The sequence below is a fragment of the Magallana gigas genome, chromosome 8, assembly GCF_963853765.1.
Source record: "Magallana gigas chromosome 8, xbMagGiga1.1, whole genome shotgun sequence".
NCBI lineage: Eukaryota > Metazoa > Mollusca > Bivalvia > Ostreida > Ostreidae > Magallana > Magallana gigas.
Window position 1 is genome coordinate 35,431,861 of NC_088860.1, and position 19,047 is coordinate 35,450,907.

A 19,047-nucleotide genomic window follows, 5' to 3' on the forward strand; every position below is an offset into this window, starting at 1 on the left:
CTTTAGTATGAAATAGAAATTTTTAGATATCCAGACTAAACAAGATGTTAAAATGTAAATATAAGCATTAAATCATTGATAACTTGAAAGATACAGCTTTATGACTGCAACAATATCTGCATGCAAATTTTCATAACGTTATATTACGCATAACTCAATTTGCATGCACACACCCCTTAAGTAATGAGACTTCATCTTCAATAAGAAAAATGATTGCTTAAATGTAAAAGAAGAGTTTATATTGTGTTCAAATGAATGAATAAAAAACCATTATTTGCATAGATGACATTACAATTCAAAATAATCAGCATGTACAGTTTTATGATCTTAATTTTAAAAGAATAACAATTTTTACACTTTCCAAATCCATTTCGACAATATCAACATCTCAATAAAACATTACTCATAACTGCTTCAAAATATGACTGTTTCAACTACCTTAAGCTTGACGCCTTTGTGGCCTTTCAGGCCTTTGATTTTGATTTTGTTGTTTTGAGAGGACCCTAAGGTGTTTGTAATTCTTTGGAACGTTTTTTTTTCTTTTCCTTCTTAAAGCACTCCGCCCTTTTTTCAAAGTGTAAACTTTTTACCAGCTTGGTCCAAAGAATTAACAATTGATATAAAAAATTAGCATTTTTAATATAATAAACATCATATAGTTACATAAAAAGAGCCTACACCGCATCCCACGAAGAAAAGTATGGCGAAAATAGTGTTTATAGAAACGATACCGGTATTTCATGCTTTAAAATCACAGAGTTCATATTTTGAAGATTTTCTAATTCTATTTTTAAATGAAAGCGTTATATTGAAGACAAGCCTGTATATCATTGTATTGGCGTTACCTTTCGAATTACTTGATTAGGTCCGCGGAACAAATATTTTAATATCTACATGTGTATTTTAGAAGATTATTGTTGTATGTGATTCCAGCTGACTGACTGAGTGTTCTAAAGACTAATAGACATTTAAATATTCTACAACTCATAAGTTATTACTGAAACAAAAGTAAAAGTAGCCGTGTATTTTTCCCCATTGTCCCTTGTACGACCTTATCTTCCATCAAAATATTGGACAGTTGCACGTAAGTTTTTCAAATTTTCGCTTAGATTACAAAATTCGAGTACGAAAATAGTATATAGTAAATCAAAATAAAATACATCCTTCCGGGGATACAGAGCTTGGCTTTTGTTTCCGTGTTTATATCAGGAATAAATCTTTGTGTCTTACGAAAATTTTCAGGGAGGACGAGAATAACATTAGAAAATCTCTGTAAATTTTCATTATGTAGCATTTTCTGTAACTTGTAAATAGTGATAAAAATAAACCAGATAAAGTTCTACTTTTATCGACATCTTTTTTAAATCCAGATTAAAATTCATAGTTTTGTAATTAATTTTATCTATTAAAGTAAAAGATATTGAAAACTAAATCAAAGCAAAAGAAAAACACTGCGTAACTTAAAAGAATTTCTCTGAAACATAAAATTCGGCTTTTTATTAACCTAGAAGTGTTGTGTTGAGAATCGAAATGGTTATCTTTTTTAACAATTAATACAGGCACTAAGTGAATCAAAGATGCGAACTAGCTTTAAGGTTAATTTTTTCTGATAAATATAACGAATGAACCCCCCCCCCCCCCCCCCGCCCGGCTTTGCGGCTGTATTAAAAAAGAAAATCAGTTTGGAATTGGTTTAAAGAGTGCATCCTTTATAAACTGTTTCAACGTATTTCTTTTAAAAATTCCCCCCTTTCCCCACACAGAAACCAACACGCATGGGAAACAGTCCAACGGTAGAGGTGTACCTCACGTCTGATGACGTCGTAAGCGGTGACGTAGTGGGATTCTTCTGTGGTCCTGGTAACCAAGGGCGCATCAGAAGCAAGCCCGTGCCGAACCTTAAAGTACCCGGATTCAAAAAGAAAGACATTCTCGCAGACAAAGATCTTGAAAAATTCGGGGAGATAGACGAGCATGCGCTTCACGTAAGATACTACTACAGTACAAATACCTTTAAGAGGACTGGATGGTCGTGGCCATTTTTAAGACTGTATTGACCTCCTTGAGAAGAAGAGCTCTGTATAAATATATATAGGAAAACATTCAAATTTAGAGCTCAAATACATATATGCAAATTTTCTTTGCTTTAATAGTTTTATTGGCAGCCTAAAAATCAAATCTACAAATTTGAGATCGATCTGATGGCGAACTTTTTGTTGACCATCCAGCCTCCTTCACAATTGTAGGCAAAACAATACATGTACTTGACAAAAAGAATGGACGAAAAGTCCAACTAACACAATAACTTATCAAACAATCAAAATCCAATGCTTCAACATTCAACAACGATCACTCGACACATATAGTTAAAACCACTTGACACCGGCAATATACTCGTAATAACAAGAGATAATCAACCGCAACGTCGTGTGAATGCAAGATAAAAATACCAAACATATGAAAGATTATGTGATGGATAATAAGTGTTACCAAATATGTATGGGACAACATACATATATAAGGCGTCACCTAAAATTGCGTTATTTAGTGTCAGCTAGACAAGTAATTTAAAACAATGATACACTTTAAGAGCCTAAAGAACTGGATACCAGCCGATTTTTAGAATATTTACCTTTCTGATATATTAAATGAAATATGTCAGAAAGGACACTATATTGATGCATGTCCTTGAGAGGGAGAGTTCTGTATCAGTAAAGATTTGGGGGGAAATCTCAAAGTTCATATCTTTAATTATTTGGATTTTGTTTTAATGAAATACATGTATTAATATCTTTTATTATAAGTAGTTTACAGCCAAAAAATGTTCAAGATAGATATGACGGGTATAAATTGGTGGCCATCCAGCCTCCCTTCAAAATAATTGTTAAAAGTGGAATCAACTGCTTGCGATTTTTCTGCCATTTTTTTTTTCAGACACCCTCAAATGCGGCCTCGTCGGTCAAGAGTCTTGTGAACTACTTGGCGCCAATGACAGCCACTGATGTAGAAAAGGTCAGGGCCATCTACAGGTGGATAACGGCAAACATCAGGTAAGGTGAAACACCTCAGATGTACAACACTTGAGGTGTAAAGTAGCACAACGCATCAGAAACCGGGGTGGGGGGGGGGTGCATATACCACATGATCAATATTTTACAAGAAAGAATAAACCAACTTGAGAATACAAAAACACACTCAAGTGCATACCGGTAAACACAACTCTCTAATACACATGCATGACACATGTCAAAGTGAAAAGTACGGACACACATTAGCAACACTTTAATATCATTACAATATTTGATATTTTTATTTCAGCCATGAAGCTTCACACTCCATGGATGACGATAGCATGACGTCAGAGCCAAGCACTGTTCTAGGAAGACGGTGCACACATGCTGATGGCTATGCTACTCTGTTTGCGGCTATGTGCAAGTACGAAGATACAAGAACTTTACATGCATTTACATCGAGTTATTTTTTATGGACTAACTTTCAATTAAGTTTTGTAACATCCCAATATTGAAGTTTTTGGGCTATTTTCAACAAATCTATATACCGAGTGTATCATTCAAAATGTGTATCATTCAAAATGTGCTGGAAACTGAACATAAAATTCTGATGTCAACATAACACATCATGTGACCCTAGACCTTACAATCGGAAAATCGCTCGGCCTTTTCCGTCAGTTCTCGACTTGACGAAAAAGGCCGAGCGATGTTCCGACTGAAATAAAATTTGTTTTCTACATAAATACGCTATATTAGCACTGAACTTTATTTGTAGGAGCGCTGGTGTTCCGGTGGTCACTTTGTCAGGGTTCGCAAAACGCTTCGACTACGACCCTGAAATCCCCTTCACATCACGTGACAAACCCAACCATTCTTGGAATGCGGTTTTCGTGGAGGAGGACTGGCGGTTTGTGGACTGCTGTTGGGGAGCAGGGCGGGAAGACGAAGCAGGCCGATGGACTCCGAAGTTTGAGGAATTCTGGTTCTTAACGGATCCTGATAAGTTCATCAACGATCACTACCCATGCATGAGTACCGACACCAAAATCATCACCAACTGGCAGTTGATGAAACAACCCATCTCTCTGGATGAATTCAACAAGACTGTAAGGCTGGAAGAAGTTTGTAAAGAATGGGGGATTGAATTATCTTATACGGAACCGATCCTCATCTTCAGGAAAGAGATCCACATCACGTTGGCTGCTAGCGTACTTTTGCGCAACGTCATTGCTACCTTGGAGACGGTGGACAGAGTGAGCATGGATGAGTACACGGTGGTGTATCGATTCGACACCCTGACCTTTAGCATACAGTGCAGACCACCGTCTCCCGGAACTTACGTCTTAAAGATATTTGGTAAACGTGACGGAGTACAGTCAGAGCGCCCAAAACTTTTGCTACGGTACAACTTGAAATGTACAGACTGCAATAACTATGTCAAATCACTTCCTTACGTCTACACGCATGCGCAAACCTACCAGTGCACCCTACACGAACCAAATTCTCGTGAACTTCCCTCCAAATCGGAAGTTCGGATTCGGTTGTCGTCATCCCACCTTCGACAGGTCAATGTAGAGGACATTCCACTGGAGTGTGACGAAAACGGGACCTGGGAGGGGGTCGTAATGACCCCACAGGCCGGCGAGACCATCGTCATCTTCGGCAGTACTTCTGATGAATTGCAAGGAAGATTTAACTCGCTCTACAAATTCTTTATAGTTTAAAAGAGCTCTATGTGATTGGAGTCATTTTTAAACTATTTATTAACATGGATTAACCTCCCAAAAAAGAGCACTTTATAAAACGAAAGAAAATATTAAAATTAGATATCAGATCATGTTGGTTCTCTTCTCTAAGTAATAGTTAAGAACATGGCTATGAAAATACAGTAGTATTATTTTTAATTGGAGTGAGTCTGAACGGTGATATATGTTGAGATTTCCTTGCTTAAAGTTGTAAAGTACACGTGATTACTTCAATCAATAACAATTCTGTTTTCTTAAATGTTTTTCTTGAAGTCCATGTAACACATGCAGAATGACAATACATGTACATGCATAAATGCAACGAAAAATCTCTGGTGTGTCCGTACACTCTATCATGAGAATTAAGGGATAAACAGTGACACCTTCATATTTCACCTTTAAAAAACTTTCGTTCATTTTAATTAGATGCTACAGCAATCAATAAATAAGTCCCTTGTCCCGTGCGCGAAACTGGGAGAAAGACTTTCGGGTGCTTCACAGAATTTTAGGTGTTAATGCACAGGCACCTGAATTTTTATCAATCAGTCGCTTAGTATTTATAAATAGTAGGGGTAGAATTTTTCAATATATGACTTATTAAGCGACTGATTGATAAAAATTCAGGTGCCTGTGGTTAATGTAGAAGTTGTTCAATATATAATTATTTGCCGCTTGACACCCACCCCCCCCCCTTCCCACGTGAAAATACGTTTGTTTTAATTTGGCGTCGGTCGTATAGTATGCAATCTGCTTGCATAGAAATAAGATTTATTTATTTACTAAATTGATTTGTGTTCCGACTTCAACAGAAAAATGGAACTTCCCCAATTCTATTCAAGTTATTTTTATAAGGAAATTGCATTCAGAAAAACGAAGGATTAGTACATTATAAACAACAAAAATATAATAAATGTCAGAATTTCTACATACATATTAGAATATTACTTTGTTACGAAGATTTATAGGTTGTTGCAGCCTATAGGTATTTTTAATATTAAAGTACATGTAGATGTAATATAATTTTAGAATGTATGCATGCCGCTAGAAAAAGTCCACGAGTTCATCGTAAGATTTTCTATTTGGAAGCTGAGATAGTAATATGGCGTGCCAAAAATTTTGAATTTTCGTGTTTCTTTTTATTGAAAAGTTACAGATGCTGTTTATAAAATCAGTGCAATAGGGGACTTATACATATATGTAATACTACAGCTAGTATGTATGCGTCCCTGAAAAGATAAAAATACATCTGGCGTATTGAAATATCTGAAAATTTCAACTTTCAAAAATAGATCTCGTATTTCGCCAGAGGGATAAGGTGTTATCAGTTTCAACAGTATCTGATTCAATAAGTAAATTCACTATTTTCACAGCATGAAAATAAATAGAGCGGAACTGAGTAGTTTCCGTTCAGTTATAGTATTGTCACGATCGTTTTAATTTTGATATTACTGCGATGCATGATAATGCAATACCATTACACATTCATCATGCTAGTTATTTACTAATTCATCTCAGAGCGTAAACACTTTCTAGCACGTGCATGTTGATATAGGATTGTAAACAATTCTATAAATAGACTGGAAAAATCCCCCCACTCAATGAAAATTTACAGCGCATATTTATAAATAAGCATTATAACAGCGATACACTACGACTCCGCTGGTCAGGTGCTTGAGCGATGGCAACCCAGCTAGATACACTTGTGCAAATTGTAGGTCAAGACAAAAAAGAAGAGGTCGTTAGAATATGCACTGAACAGAATTTCGCGGAGGCAGTGTCGTATGCCTATGACAATGTTATATCGGTGGACCCCGAGAAATTGAGTGCTGCAGAGCATGCAGTAGGTGCACACGATAAGGAGAGTGATTACTATAAACTCTTCATTGACGAGTTCAACATGAAAGAGCATTTCAGCCAGGTGTGTTCACATCGCAAATTCGTGAAGAAAGCTTTTTTCAGGGTGCAGAAATTCTTGGATCACATGACCGAGGAGGACGCAGAGCGTCACGACCTAACTAAGTTCACTCTGGCCCAAGGGGTGGGGTACACGGCGCGCTGGGTGCACGGGATGGACAATGCGTGCTGGAAGAAGGCGCTACAGCACCACTACGATCATGAGCCCCACCACCCCCAGTATTTTCCGGACGGTAAGATGGAGGCCAGGTATTTGGAGGAGAGTTTAGTGGACATGATCGGATCTCGCTGGGAGAGGAATCTAAACGGGGCTGAGGAGGTGTCCAATCAAGACCTCGTTGACTTTAACCCAGTTTACCTGTCACGTTACTGTCCAGAGGACTTGGAAAAAGTGAAAGCACTCATTGAGAAAATCAAACAGGGGTGAAATGTGAACTTGATTTAGTTATAAAATAGACATATCTTAAGAACAAATTTTTAAATTGTTTATATTTTTTAATTTTATGCCAGTATTTATTTCTTCCCTTCTTAGTTTTAAGAAGAATGCAATATATGTACAATTAATTATGTTATGTAAATAAATAAATTAAGATGTTTCATTTTTTTAAAATTAAAATCAGTTTTCTTATTTATGGCTTTTAAATGTACATTACTTAATTTTAAATGTGCAGAAATTGGAATTTAATATGAGGCAGAGCAAATGACATCTAGCTAGCTTCCTCCTTGATAACAACTCAAAAACTGCTGAGTATTTTCTAATCATCATTTTTCTGTAGGCCCACACAACTTTAGACTGATTCAAAAAACAGGAAGTTTTAGGTTTATCTGATTCTATTCCACTGAACATGACAAAAAAAAATCAAACTAAACGGAAATTTCTTGTAATTTATTAATACAAAAAATTATTTAAAAAAAAATCAAAAACAAAATCAAACATAAATGGAGCACTGCTCTTTTAAGTTCAATGAAAGGGGAAATAGTTTAGTAAATGGAAACTTTATACTCCACTTACTTCAATCAAAGTTCCAGAAAACAAAGTAATAATCTGTCACCAAAATTCACCCTTTTTTAACGACTCAAATGTCACAGTTACCAATTTTTGTTTGTGGTAATCAGTCGATTGACCACAGAGTCATAACTATCCCCATCCAAGAAGTCAATTAACGATCCATGAAGTCAATTAACTATCCATGCCCAAAAAGTCATAACTATCCAAGTCCAGAAAGTCATTCCTATCCATTCCCATAAACCGCATTTCCGTAAGGAATATGGGAGCATACACTCCTGACAAAGATAAACCTTTTTCAATCAGCAAAATATCCACACCTCATTAGAGTGACCGCAAGTGTACACACCCCCTATCACCCAATCTCAAATGGCCTAAAGGCCCTGACAGTCTGAGGGACTTGGTGTCCATTGTTTGATCCTATTCTCATGGCTGACCCAGTTGGTATACAGAAACAATGTGCAGAAGGAAGTTTGAGACGTACAGCTTGCCGTCTCTTGTCAGGTGAATGTCCGAGGGTCTTTGTATAGGTTTATCAAACTGAATGTCACACAGGAAAGTTCCATTGGGCTTGAAGATCTGAAAATTATTGGATATTTTTTTTAAACATTTGACATTTTCTAGGAAAGAGTTATTCTAAAGGCATTAATTTGCTGTGATATATGATAAAAACATGCATATACAGCAAAATGTTCTACATTTTTTATGTCATAGCATAATCTTGAAAGCATTCGCATCCAAATGCATATATACATGTACTGTGTTTAGGGTTATTGCCCAATCACATATATCTGTTCAGAATTCTTTTTCATCATTAATCACCTTGATACAGCTATGTCTAACAAGTTATAACTTGCTATAAACTTTCCCAAACACCCACCCAAAGCAAGTGGGGCAAAATAAATCAAGGTTTAAACATTGCATATAGTGCAGTAAAGTATTGGAATCATATATACTTGTTTTATTTACTCATTTACTTATTACTGGGGGAATCTTTGAAATAATGCAGCAAAGGTGCATCGATTGTAAAGTCATTTCACAAATAAAGCAAGGTCGCCTTGAAGGAAATAGCCCAATGCTGTACATTTTCTTGAACAGATTCAACTTCTGAATCATGTCAACGTTTACCATCATCTCTTCTTGTACAGTACATACAAGCACCCCAATTACCTGGATTCTGTCGTTCTTGCTGTCTCCGATGAGCATGTTACCCTGCTGGTCTGTGGTCACTCCGGAAGGCTCCCGGAACTGTCCGTTATAGCTACCGTACCCTCCGAACTCAAACAGGATCTGTCCCCAATTATCCGATATGTAAATAAAACTTGTTCCTGGAAGTAATAAGAAAAAGTTGCAAAATGTCCTTTTTCCTGTACATCATTAATACAAACAATGAACCGGTTCTATAAAACAGCACTCTTTAAAGTATGAATGAACTTCTTAATATTCTTTATTATTTTGCACAACTCATTACATTGATGCTACCTAATATGGCATTACTCTATTTTTATATGTACAAAGAATGAAAGCTTACACATATAAGTCAACAGAATGAAATGTGTAACACAACTCTTAATTATTACACATCTAAGTCAGAAGAATGAAAGATAGTGTACACATACGAGGCAGAATATGATTTTTCAACAAGTAAGTGTGCATTTGATTTAGTGCACTTCTGCATGCACCTATCTATCTATCTATACATTTTACATTGGGCAATGTACTTGATTTAGCAGATGTCGTTTTTTGCCAAAAACGCCAAATAGAATACACAGCCAAATCAGGCAAATGTAACACGTTTACAGTATTACACAGCTTTAACTCACTCCAGTCAGAAGAATGACATTGAAATAGATTTAATTACACAGCTCTTACACACACCTAAGTCACTGACTATGAGCCTCTCGGCCTGTACAGCAAGGAATCTGCACTTGGAGGAGCCCGGGGCCTTGGGATTACAGAGGTGTGCGAAAGGAAAGGAGTCCACTCGAGACCCATCCTGCGACAGAACGAACACTTTTGGATTGTTCCTTGTTGTATCCAAGGTCACCAGATATCCGTCAGGGGTCAAGGCCAAACCTACAAAGATACAACAAGGTCACCAGATATCCGTCAGGGGTCAAGGCCAAACCTACAAAGATACAACAAGGTCACCAGATATCCGTCAGGGGTCAAGGCCAAACCTACAAAGATTCAACTCATGCAATATCAAAGAGTGCAATAAAGACTTAAGGTGGCTCTATACACCACTTTTTGATGACGCAGTACGCAAAAAAGTAAATCTGGAAACATGCATTTCCGGTACTGGCCGATTTAAACTGAGGTGATTTGTATGGGAACCGCTATTTTGAAAAATTTGTTAAATGGATAGATTTAATTTGATAATTGGAAAATTCATTACTTACAAGTAATGTGGTATGTGACACCTTCACGTTGTGTGGTATTATTTATCGAAATAAACAATAAAATCAAATATAAATTTTCAAAGAGTTTCTTTAGCATCATCGATATGTTACACCGTAGCGCAGTGGGTTAGTGGGTTCACTACAAACCAGTAGGTCATGAGTTCGATTCCCGTTGAGAACAATAAATTTTTTAACTTTCCAAAAATTTCTAAAACGTATTTTTTGGTTGAATATCGTGAAAGAAAATTCTAAACAGGTGAAAATATTTCAATTATAATAAACTTTAATGCACATTAATATCGACACCTAACGGGGATGAGAGGGTTGCTTTGAATTTCTCTCAGGTTGGGATACATAAATCCTATTAGCCTAGTCAATGTTCCCCTTTATTTATTTGACTTAGTTTTGCACTAAAGCGAATATATTCACTTATTTATACAGGGTAAAGTCTATAATGAAATATGCATGTATTTATCATTCCAACATTATATTTAGGAAATTTTCTTCAACTCAGAAATGAAAAGTGGCCAAGGTGTTTGGGCCTTGGGACTTAGGAACGATAACCCTTACATGAGGAACTTTCATACCAAATAAAATTTAAAATATTTTTTGTGTTTATTTGCAATTGTTTTCATTCAATTTTTTATTTCACATTTATTAAAATACATTTTCTTATAACATCAAGCAACTTTTTCAGATGATTTGTCAACAGAGTAAGAAAATATGAAAAAAAAATGTTTTGGGGAAATACTAAAAAAAATTGCAATAATATCATTTTTGAATGTTAAGAAGTGTTATATTTTTTTTATGTGTCCGAAGGAAATATCCATCATATGACAAAATAATTTCTCTCAATTTGTTGATAGCTGTCTTTTTAAAAAATATTTTACAAAAACACGAAAAAACATTAAAAAATTCTTTAAAAATACCTATAGTATCCCTATCGTCATTTTAATATTTGATAAGTATATGTTTTGTGGTCTTCTATTGAAAATTGGAATAAACTGTCGGTGTATAGAGCCACCTAAGTGTTGGGCACTGTCAATACTGTACTTTTTTGTTTTAGTCTGTATAAAGAAGGGAATCCATTGTTGGAGAAATGTTAAAAGAAAGGCATCAGTAGCTAGGCCAAAAAAATAAATGTATTTGGGTTTTTTTCAGGCACTGCCGCATTAGATCAAATTTTGCTGCAATTATTCATTTTACTGCTAAACTGAAAAGGGCAATAACTCATGATCAAATAAAACAATACCTGCCTGTTGCATTACACTTTAGAATTTTTAGCTCAAAATCAACACATTATTTTTTTAATCCTAATATATCAATTACTTGTGAAGCAAAATCTCCAAATACAATTTATGTACCTGGGCAACAATACATGCACTCTGTTTTATGTACTAGCATAACAAATTTCATAAGTTATTTGATCACTCCATTTACCAAAAGGGTGACCAAGTTTTCCTTTGGCTATCGTCCGTATGAATGTCCCATCAGCTTTGAATGCAAACACAGCAACGTCATCCTTAACGAACACTTCATCCTTGTGATTCACCACAATAGCTGACGGCCTCTTCATGTACATCTAAACAAAGACTTATAAACATTACCACACATCATTGGCCATTTAGTAAATTGCTTTAATATTACTTTAAAAGTTCCATTTAAGACACATTTAAACTTCAAGTTTTGGGTGTAGTAAATGAATGTAAAGCCAAAAACTCTGTTAGAGCAAGAATAAATTTTACTAGATCTTAGACCTAAAAAAAAATAATACCGTAATCCGGTGAATATAATACGCAGTAGTGTACAATACGCACCCCCCACTTTGGGCCTGAAAATGGTGAAAAAAAGCTTGTTGGGATGTATAATACGCATAAAAAAAAATGACCAAACGGTAATCCTGAGTATCAACAAAGCAGTTACACTTTGAATGCACGCTCAACTTCATCGTGGGAATACGCTACCGGAAATAAGAAAAACAATATTTTCTTAGATACGGATTTATTGTAACTAATACATCGTGGTAATATCTTTAATTCATAATCAATGTTTTAAAAAGACCTAGTATTAAATATTCTACCGTAAATAAAATCAACTACTTTTAAAAAGCGTTATATAGTTGTTTAGTCATTACAATCCATGTGAAGTGAAAAACGGACGATGTACAGGTATGGAGATAACGGACCTAATTAAATTCTTAAATGATTCCGATGATGATCAAAGTGATCAATTATAGGTCTGGAACATAATAAAATATATGCTCAAATAGTTATGTTGTGTATAGTACACATAGCCTAAGGGGGGTGTCTGAGATACCCAAAGTGTCAAGCGTTAGCGGTGGGGGAGCTCAACTGTTTCAATGGCTTCAATTAACGGAATAGGTTATAGAATTATTTATTTTCATAATTATTTGCAATTAATCAGTTAGCATTACATGAAAATGGTTAAAAATGAGCCAAATGATGTGCAAGCTGTTTTCAAAGATCGGTTACAAATATAGCACGTGGCCATCCAAGTCCGCATTCTATTAATAACATCTGTAATGGCGGCGTACACGGAGATAAAGAATAGGCAGTTCAAATTAATTTTTAAAGGCCATTTTGAAACAGTTTATTTATTAATAGACTTCAAGTATACATTTTCTTTAATTACATGCTATAACAATAATTTCCTAAGGGTTAAATAATAATATATATGTGATAATGAAGGAATGTTACGATGTATAGTGGGGTATCGGTCCTGTCTGTGAACAGCGTAGGTAATACGGCAGAATGATACCCCGTGCTTCAGCTAGGGAAAAAATATGTCCAAATCCTATAGGGATGTATAATACGCACCCCTTTCTCACGGTAAAAAATGCTGGGAAAAAAGTGCGTATTATATTCACCGGATTACGGTAGGTTAAATTTTTTGATTTTCAGATCAATTTTAACATATAATTTGGAAGGAGGACCCTCTATTTAAAAAAAAAAATTGTCAAATTTGCAAAGGGGAATAACTTGATTTTCAAACTCTACTTTAACAATATTGAAAACTGAGTTATTTCCCTTTACAATATTGTTTTAAAAAGTTCATCAATTTTGTCGCATGCAAGACCCAATGAATTAATTATTTTGTGACTACACTGGAATCATACCTCTTTGCCGATGTCTCTGAGATACTTCCCCTCACTGTTATACACTCGGACAACATGGTTTCCCGTGTCCCCTACAAGGACCTCCCCCATGCTGTTAGTGGTCACGCCGATCGGAAACTTCATTATCTCCTCGATGCCGGCTTTGAAGAGCATCTTTGCAGGTATTGGAGGAACAAACTGCTTCTTACCTAAGAAATCAATCATAGTCCTGCTTAGTTTACTTCTTTTGTTATTCTTCACTGTTAGCTATTTCATAAATTCGAATATCAAATAAACTCAAAAGTTGAATTCCATTACCCTAAAAAGCAAGAATTTGAAAGAACTGACCTTCACTCTGGTGTGCTCTTACATGCCTGGTTATAACACTATCTCTGTTTATTTCTTCTCTTGCATGCCTGGTAATTACACTATCAGTTAAGGTTTTAGAATTTAGAGTTTCCTGGTTTTTTTCTAGGAGATCGGTAGACTTTGGAGACTGAACTTTTGATACACTGATATCCAAATCATTTGACACAAGGTTTTTCTTGTTACTTTCAATCATATTGTTTGATGATGTACCGTCAATCCCATTCATAATTGATTTACAAGACTTCTCAACTTCATTTTTGTTTGCCTCATTTTTTTCTTCCGAGCTTGAATCTTCTGAGGAATGGCTCCCAGTCAGTGTTTTGGAATTTGGAATTTCTTGGGATGTGGTTGTTGTTGAGGGACAGGGAGACTTTGGCAATGGAATGCTCGACACACTGCAGTCCAGTTCATTCGACACAGGTTCTTTCTGGCTACTTTCAACAACACCGTTTGAAAAATTCTCATCTCCATTCATCACATTTTTACTAGACTCCTGTTCTTCATTGTTTCTTAACTCACTTTTCTCTGCTGAGCTTAAATCATCTGAGGAATGAATGCCAGAATCAATGACATTACAGTTCACATCTTTCTGAGGCGAAGTTCCGTCCAAAGTTTCATTGCTTTTGGTTGAGAAGTCCTTTCCTGTGATGATCTCTGGAAATTCTTCCTTCGGTATGGCCTTTTTGTCAACTTTTTTGTCCATCACATCCACGTCATCTTCCCAGGTCTCTGTTGAAGACACAGAGAAACACCTTTTAACAACTGCGTTTTCAGCAATTTGTTGACTTGTGAAAGCACAGTTGTTGTTCACATCTGCAGGAGTTTGTGGCTCTTGTTTAATCTTTGCCTCTTCAGGAGTTAATGGTTCAGTTTTTATATTTTCCGGTAGATGACTCTTTGGGGTACTTGTCCTCTGATAGTCTCCATTTCCCATGGGAAAAGGTTCCGGAGACTTCATGTCTATGTCAGCATGTGATGTTGGTGTCTTATCTACCGATAGGGAGTCATTTTTAAGAACACTTTTCTTGGTTTCATTTGCATTCGACATGGTTGTCTTTTTCTCTGGATTGGGAATCTTTGTCTCAACTAAAACTCTTGCATTGTCTTCAACCCTATTTTGTGTGGTGACATGTGCATCAGAATTTGTCAGCTCATTTTCCCATGAAAGGTCTTTTCCCGAGGTCTTAGACCCCTGGGAAAAAGCCGCATCACTATTGACAATTTTAGTACAATTCTGGGCTTCTGTCATTGAATCATTTATATCAGCTGCACCATTATAACGGTCCCTCTTCTTGCCGACTGATGATTTCTGGGGGGAACCATTGAAAGGTTTGAATACTGCTTCTCTGATGATCAGTCTCCTTGTTTTCTGCTCTTCAGTATTTCCATTGTCAGACACCGTTGCTTTTGACCCAGTTTCACCTGTTGAACACCTTGTTCCTAGTTTACTTATACCACCTTTCTCTAGCTGGCTGATAATAAACCTCTGATTCTGTTGATTGTTGCTTGACCGTTTTTCCTTGGACCTTTGTCCACTATTACTCCTTTTGACTTTCCTCACAGTCAACTCTTCAACTTTTTCAATTTCAGATGTACTGTTCGAGTTTGTGCGAGTGGATTCTGTTTTTTGACCAGTTTGATTGCTTTTCTCCGATGGCTTGCTTATCGCTGGTGGCTTATCTTCTTTTTGCACATTAACCATTTCATCTGAGGAGTATTTTGTAACCAGTTGTCCAAGTTCTGGCAGATTATCACAATCAAGCAGAGTAGACAGGCTCAGGCATGACAGATTTTCACCAACATCTCCCGTTTCCAGTCGACTAGTTGTCTTCATCATCCTGTATCCAAAAAAAATTAACATCAAACGAATACAAGATACCGGTACTGTGGAATTATTCAATTTCATGGTGGCTCAATTTTTGTGTTATTTGTGGGTAGATTTCCCAACAAATTTTTATATGAAAACAAATCAAGAAAGAATCATCCTTCTTACTGGAACTGAAAACCAGCCCATCCATGAAATTACATGTTCACAAATTTTAAAAATCCATTAAAACTGACCCCATGAATTTAAATGATTCAACAGTATATCTACTATATATCTACTATAATATACTATTTCACATAGCTAATATGACATCCTACTTCAGAGCTGTGATCAGAGTCTTTCCATGTTTTTTCTGAGTGGCGTCAAAGTTGGTTGAACCAGTAAGAAGTTTTTCTGACTCCTTCAAAAGAACACCCAAGGTAGACAACTCTTCTTCTAGTTCTTCTCTGCAAGCTTTAATGACGGCAGATTTCTCTATTAAAAATTAAAGTAACTTACATTATTGAAACGTTGGTCATAAAAACGCTTTAGCATTTTCACTTTTTAAATCAGTGTAACTCAAACATTTTTTTTTTCAAAATGGCAGTTTGTCTCCACGTGTTGTAGAATGCTATCAACACTGGCAGAGGAAGAATTTACAATATTATACGATTTTTGTGTTTTTGTTTTTTAAAGGCCATGTGACATCTATGAGAAAATATTTTGTGGAATGGTCTTGCATGGTTTGTCCTATAAATCCAAAAAAAAAAAAAGTAACAAACCTGAAAATGCCACTTTTATTGATGTTCTCATTGTTTCATCAAATTCATCCACCCAGTTGTGGAGACGTTTAGTGTAAGTGTCAAGGTCAGCATAAGCTGCATCTCGTCTCATCATCAAAAGGGTAGTCACGGCCTTGAATCGCCTTACCATACCAGCTAACTTGGGGGAGAGGCTCTGACTATTGTTCAGTGTTGTCTGAAGCACATCTCGCACATTTCCATTTACTTCTTCCATAATTAACTATTTTTAAAGTAAATCAAAGTGTCTAAATGAGGACAGATGAAATGTTCGAATATCGGGTTCTGAAACTGAACACGCACGTTACTTTTTCAAATCATGACCAATGGCGTTCAACGTGTTCAACATTTATCTTGTGTCAATGTGTGCAATCAACGTGTGTTATAATCTGACAATAGTGAGAATTTAACAGCATTACGTTAATTCTTTAACTCGTAATATACAGTGTAAATAAATCACATGCGATACAAACCTATTATAAATCTCACAAATGTAAACACATCACTTTGATCCTTCACAGCGCCAGAAGAGTTGATAAAATACGAAAGGGGTTCACATGTAAACAGGACCGGGTCCTTTAAGAAAAAACGAGAAATGCATAGAACATGGAACCATTGTCCTTTTTTCAAGTTTTAACGCACTAATAATAAATATAAGGGACAACCTAAAGCCAAAATTATCGCGTTTTTATAAAGTTGTTAGAAATGGACACCCCTCTTGAATAGAATCGTCTTTGCACATCCTCAGGTCAACGTTTTGGCGCGAAAAATAATCTCTCATCTGAATTTCCGGACCCGGATTTTTGACAGAAAGTTCTTCATGGCTGATTCGAAAAACGGTATACATTCAAGGTAGGAAGCGCACCATCATGTTACTAATTTGCTTTTTTTAACCTAGCTAAGTTGAAATCATCGCTAAAATTTTGTCAAAATGGAAAACTAGGCCTAACAGTCACTTCATCATGTTCATCAGCTGAAGACCAAGATGCAGCATCATGATTGAAACGGGGAGTTGTTAAAGAGGTTTTAGAAACATCCTAATGTTTTCAGGGACAATATTTTCTTTTGGAAAAAATAGAAAATGCATGTAGCAACTAGCGACATGCTGCATGGCTTGTTGATGAACTGGTAGTTAATTTTTAGCTCACCAGAGCTGTAAACTCAAGTGTCTGAGCATTTCTGATTACTTTTAGTCTGGCGATGGTCTGTCTCACTCTGTAAACTAACTTAAACTTTCTTGACTTCTCCTCCAATACCACTTGGCCGATTTTAGCAAAACTTGACACATCCTAAGGTGAAGCAGAGACATAAATAACATCTGTGTCTCAAGGTGAAGGGAATACAAGTTTGTAAAAATGAAGGGCCACCATCATCTTTCAAGGGGAGATAATTTAGAATCATTGAAAATTGTTTGCATATTTTTAGGTCACCTGAGTAACTCACTATTGCAATTGGTCTTTGTTCATCACTATTGCAATATTGGTCTTTGTCCATCATCATACGTTGTCGGGCAACAATTTTACATTTTTACTTCTTCTTGAAAACTACAAGGCCAATTGTTACCATTGACTTGAAATGTAAATTTCAAGGCAGCAGAATTTCCATATTCCATTGACAGTTATTTTTGCAAGTTGTTGGATTTCGGTAGAAAAAACTGCCCTGCCCTTTGTACCAAGGTTAAAACGTACAAAGTTCTACAGGCAAGCAATGAGGCCTGCATGTCTCTTTGCAAGAGAGCTGCCTAAAAGGCAATGCAGTAAAATTGGGACAGCTCAAATAAACATGAATTTTAAAGCAGATATCAGTAAATCGAAAGTATTTCCTTAAAAATTGAGGCATATATATACCGGTATACAATTGTATATTTTAAAAAAATTCATACTTTATACACATAGTATATGTAGATAACCGTAAGTATAAGTTTTCTCTGTACTTCCAGTTCTTTGGATCCTGTTGATGAGTGGTCAAAATCTGAATATTCCCATCAAAATGCCATGAAGCAGATAGACCTGATGCAGAGTCATCTGGAGAATCTGAAAGAATCTCTGATGAAAAGCAGAGGTATTGTCTTCAAGATTTGGTGCTAAATAAAATTAGTACATTTAACAGACATTAATAGGTCTCATATGATAGGGTTGTGACTTTAACATACCATGTTTCTATTCAAATATTAATTGCCATTTTTAGGGGGGTGTATGTTTTTAAAACATTTTATATTGTGTGGATACTTGCACAAGCGAATTTAGTTGTAATTTTTTTTTTTGTAGTTCGATGCCACATTTTAGAGGTTGACTTGGCAACCCAGTTTAGTCCTTACATGATGGAAGCCATACGGAGTACAGAGCAAAACTGTCAGAAGTGTGTCAAAACCATATCTGAAAAGTGTCAGCAGACACAAGAAATTTGAAAACAAAAATTGTAATCTACCAGAGTGCAGATGAACTACAATTTCTCTGATTCCTGGTACAGAGGAGACTAATGCACTTTTTGTTTAATGAAGTAGGGTAGATTCTTTTTGATTGTGTTAAGTTTGTACTGTGATTTTATTGTGAAATAAAAATATGTTGAGAAATATATTGCCTAAATATGAGTTGTTTATACCCTATAATTTCAGAGTGTATAAATATCTTCTAGATGTGTCATTTTCTGCATATACAGTAGAACATGGTTAATGCAGCAAATAGTTTTAATAGATTGAATTAAAGCTTCAGAGGAGCAAGTCAGTTCTTTATTCTAGACAAAATAAGATACTGATAAAAAAATTTCAATGCAAATTGTTAATTCCTGGCTTTAAAGAGAGCTGGTTGGTCGATATGAACTTAGAAGTCTGGATAAAGAGCCGAAACAATTTGTCAACACAACTTCTCTTAAACCACAT

General features: G+C 35.8%; 3 protein-coding genes across 5 annotated transcripts; 2 read left to right on the top strand and 1 right to left on the bottom strand.

Moving 5' to 3' along the window:
- Positions 1 to 945: 945 nt before the first annotated feature.
- Positions 946 to 4,843, top strand: LOC105344584 (kyphoscoliosis peptidase). The gene is made up of 5 exons (XM_034472679.2): positions 946 to 1,084; positions 1,764 to 1,985; positions 2,935 to 3,050; positions 3,319 to 3,435; positions 3,787 to 4,843. Exons 2-5 carry the CDS (start codon positions 1,776 to 1,778, stop codon positions 4,733 to 4,735), a joined length of 1,392 nt encoding a protein of 463 aa, XP_034328570.1. The 5' UTR covers positions 946 to 1,084; positions 1,764 to 1,775; the 3' UTR covers positions 4,736 to 4,843.
- A 1,540-nt stretch (positions 4,844 to 6,383) lies between these two features.
- Positions 6,384 to 7,146, top strand: LOC136270588 (uncharacterized). The gene has a single exon (XM_066068640.1). The coding sequence runs from the start codon at positions 6,435 to 6,437 to the stop codon at positions 7,095 to 7,097; it is 663 nt and encodes a 220-aa protein (XP_065924712.1). The 5' UTR covers positions 6,384 to 6,434; the 3' UTR covers positions 7,098 to 7,146.
- A 395-nt stretch (positions 7,147 to 7,541) lies between these two features.
- Positions 7,542 to 16,789, bottom strand: LOC105344585 (dentin sialophosphoprotein). Of its 3 annotated transcripts, XM_066068638.1 has the most exons (9): positions 16,643 to 16,779; positions 16,152 to 16,392; positions 15,708 to 15,864; positions 13,542 to 15,400; positions 13,215 to 13,402; positions 11,519 to 11,660; positions 9,555 to 9,752; positions 8,847 to 9,004; positions 7,542 to 8,255 (listed from the first exon to the last, which is right to left on the bottom strand). In XM_066068638.1, the coding sequence occupies exons 2-9, from the start codon at positions 16,384 to 16,386 to the stop codon at positions 8,103 to 8,105; spliced, it is 3,090 nt and encodes a 1,029-aa protein (XP_065924710.1). In that variant the 5' UTR covers positions 16,387 to 16,392; positions 16,643 to 16,779; the 3' UTR covers positions 7,542 to 8,102. The 3 variants fall into 3 exon arrangements, with proteins under 3 accessions (XP_065924710.1, XP_034328567.2, XP_065924711.1); XM_034472676.2 differs by lacking the exon at positions 16,643 to 16,779 and having other exon boundaries at positions 16,152 to 16,437; XM_066068639.1 differs by lacking the exons at positions 7,542 to 8,255; positions 8,847 to 9,004; positions 9,555 to 9,752 and adding an exon at positions 9,767 to 9,856 and having other exon boundaries at positions 16,643 to 16,789.
- Positions 16,790 to 19,047: the final 2,258 nt, after the last annotated feature.

Bases quoted from the DNA above. Each gene is read 5' to 3' on its own strand.
- LOC105344584 (XM_034472679.2), top strand. From the start codon at position 1,776: ATGGGAAACAGTCCAACGGTAGAGGTGTACCTCACGTCTGATGACGTC. The intron at 1,986-2,934 runs GTAAGATACTAC...TTTTTTTTTCAG, and splicing joins TAGACGAGCATGCGCTTCAC to ACACCCTCAAATGCGGCCTC. The intron at 3,051-3,318 runs GTAAGGTGAAAC...TTTTTATTTCAG, and splicing joins TGGATAACGGCAAACATCAG to CCATGAAGCTTCACACTCCA.
- LOC105344585 (XM_066068638.1), bottom strand. From the start codon at position 16,386: ATGGAAGAAGTAAATGGAAATGTGCGAGATGTGCTTCAGACAACACTG. The intron at 9,753-11,518 runs GTAAATGGAGTG...GTATCTTTGTAG, and splicing joins AAAACTTGGTCACCCTTTTG to GTTTGGCCTTGACCCCTGAC. The intron at 8,256-8,846 runs GTAATTGGGGTG...AATAATTTTCAG, and splicing joins GCAAGAACGACAGAATCCAG to ATCTTCAAGCCCAATGGAAC.
- LOC136270588 (XM_066068640.1), top strand. From the start codon at position 6,435: ATGGCAACCCAGCTAGATACACTTGTGCAAATTGTAGGTCAAGACAAA.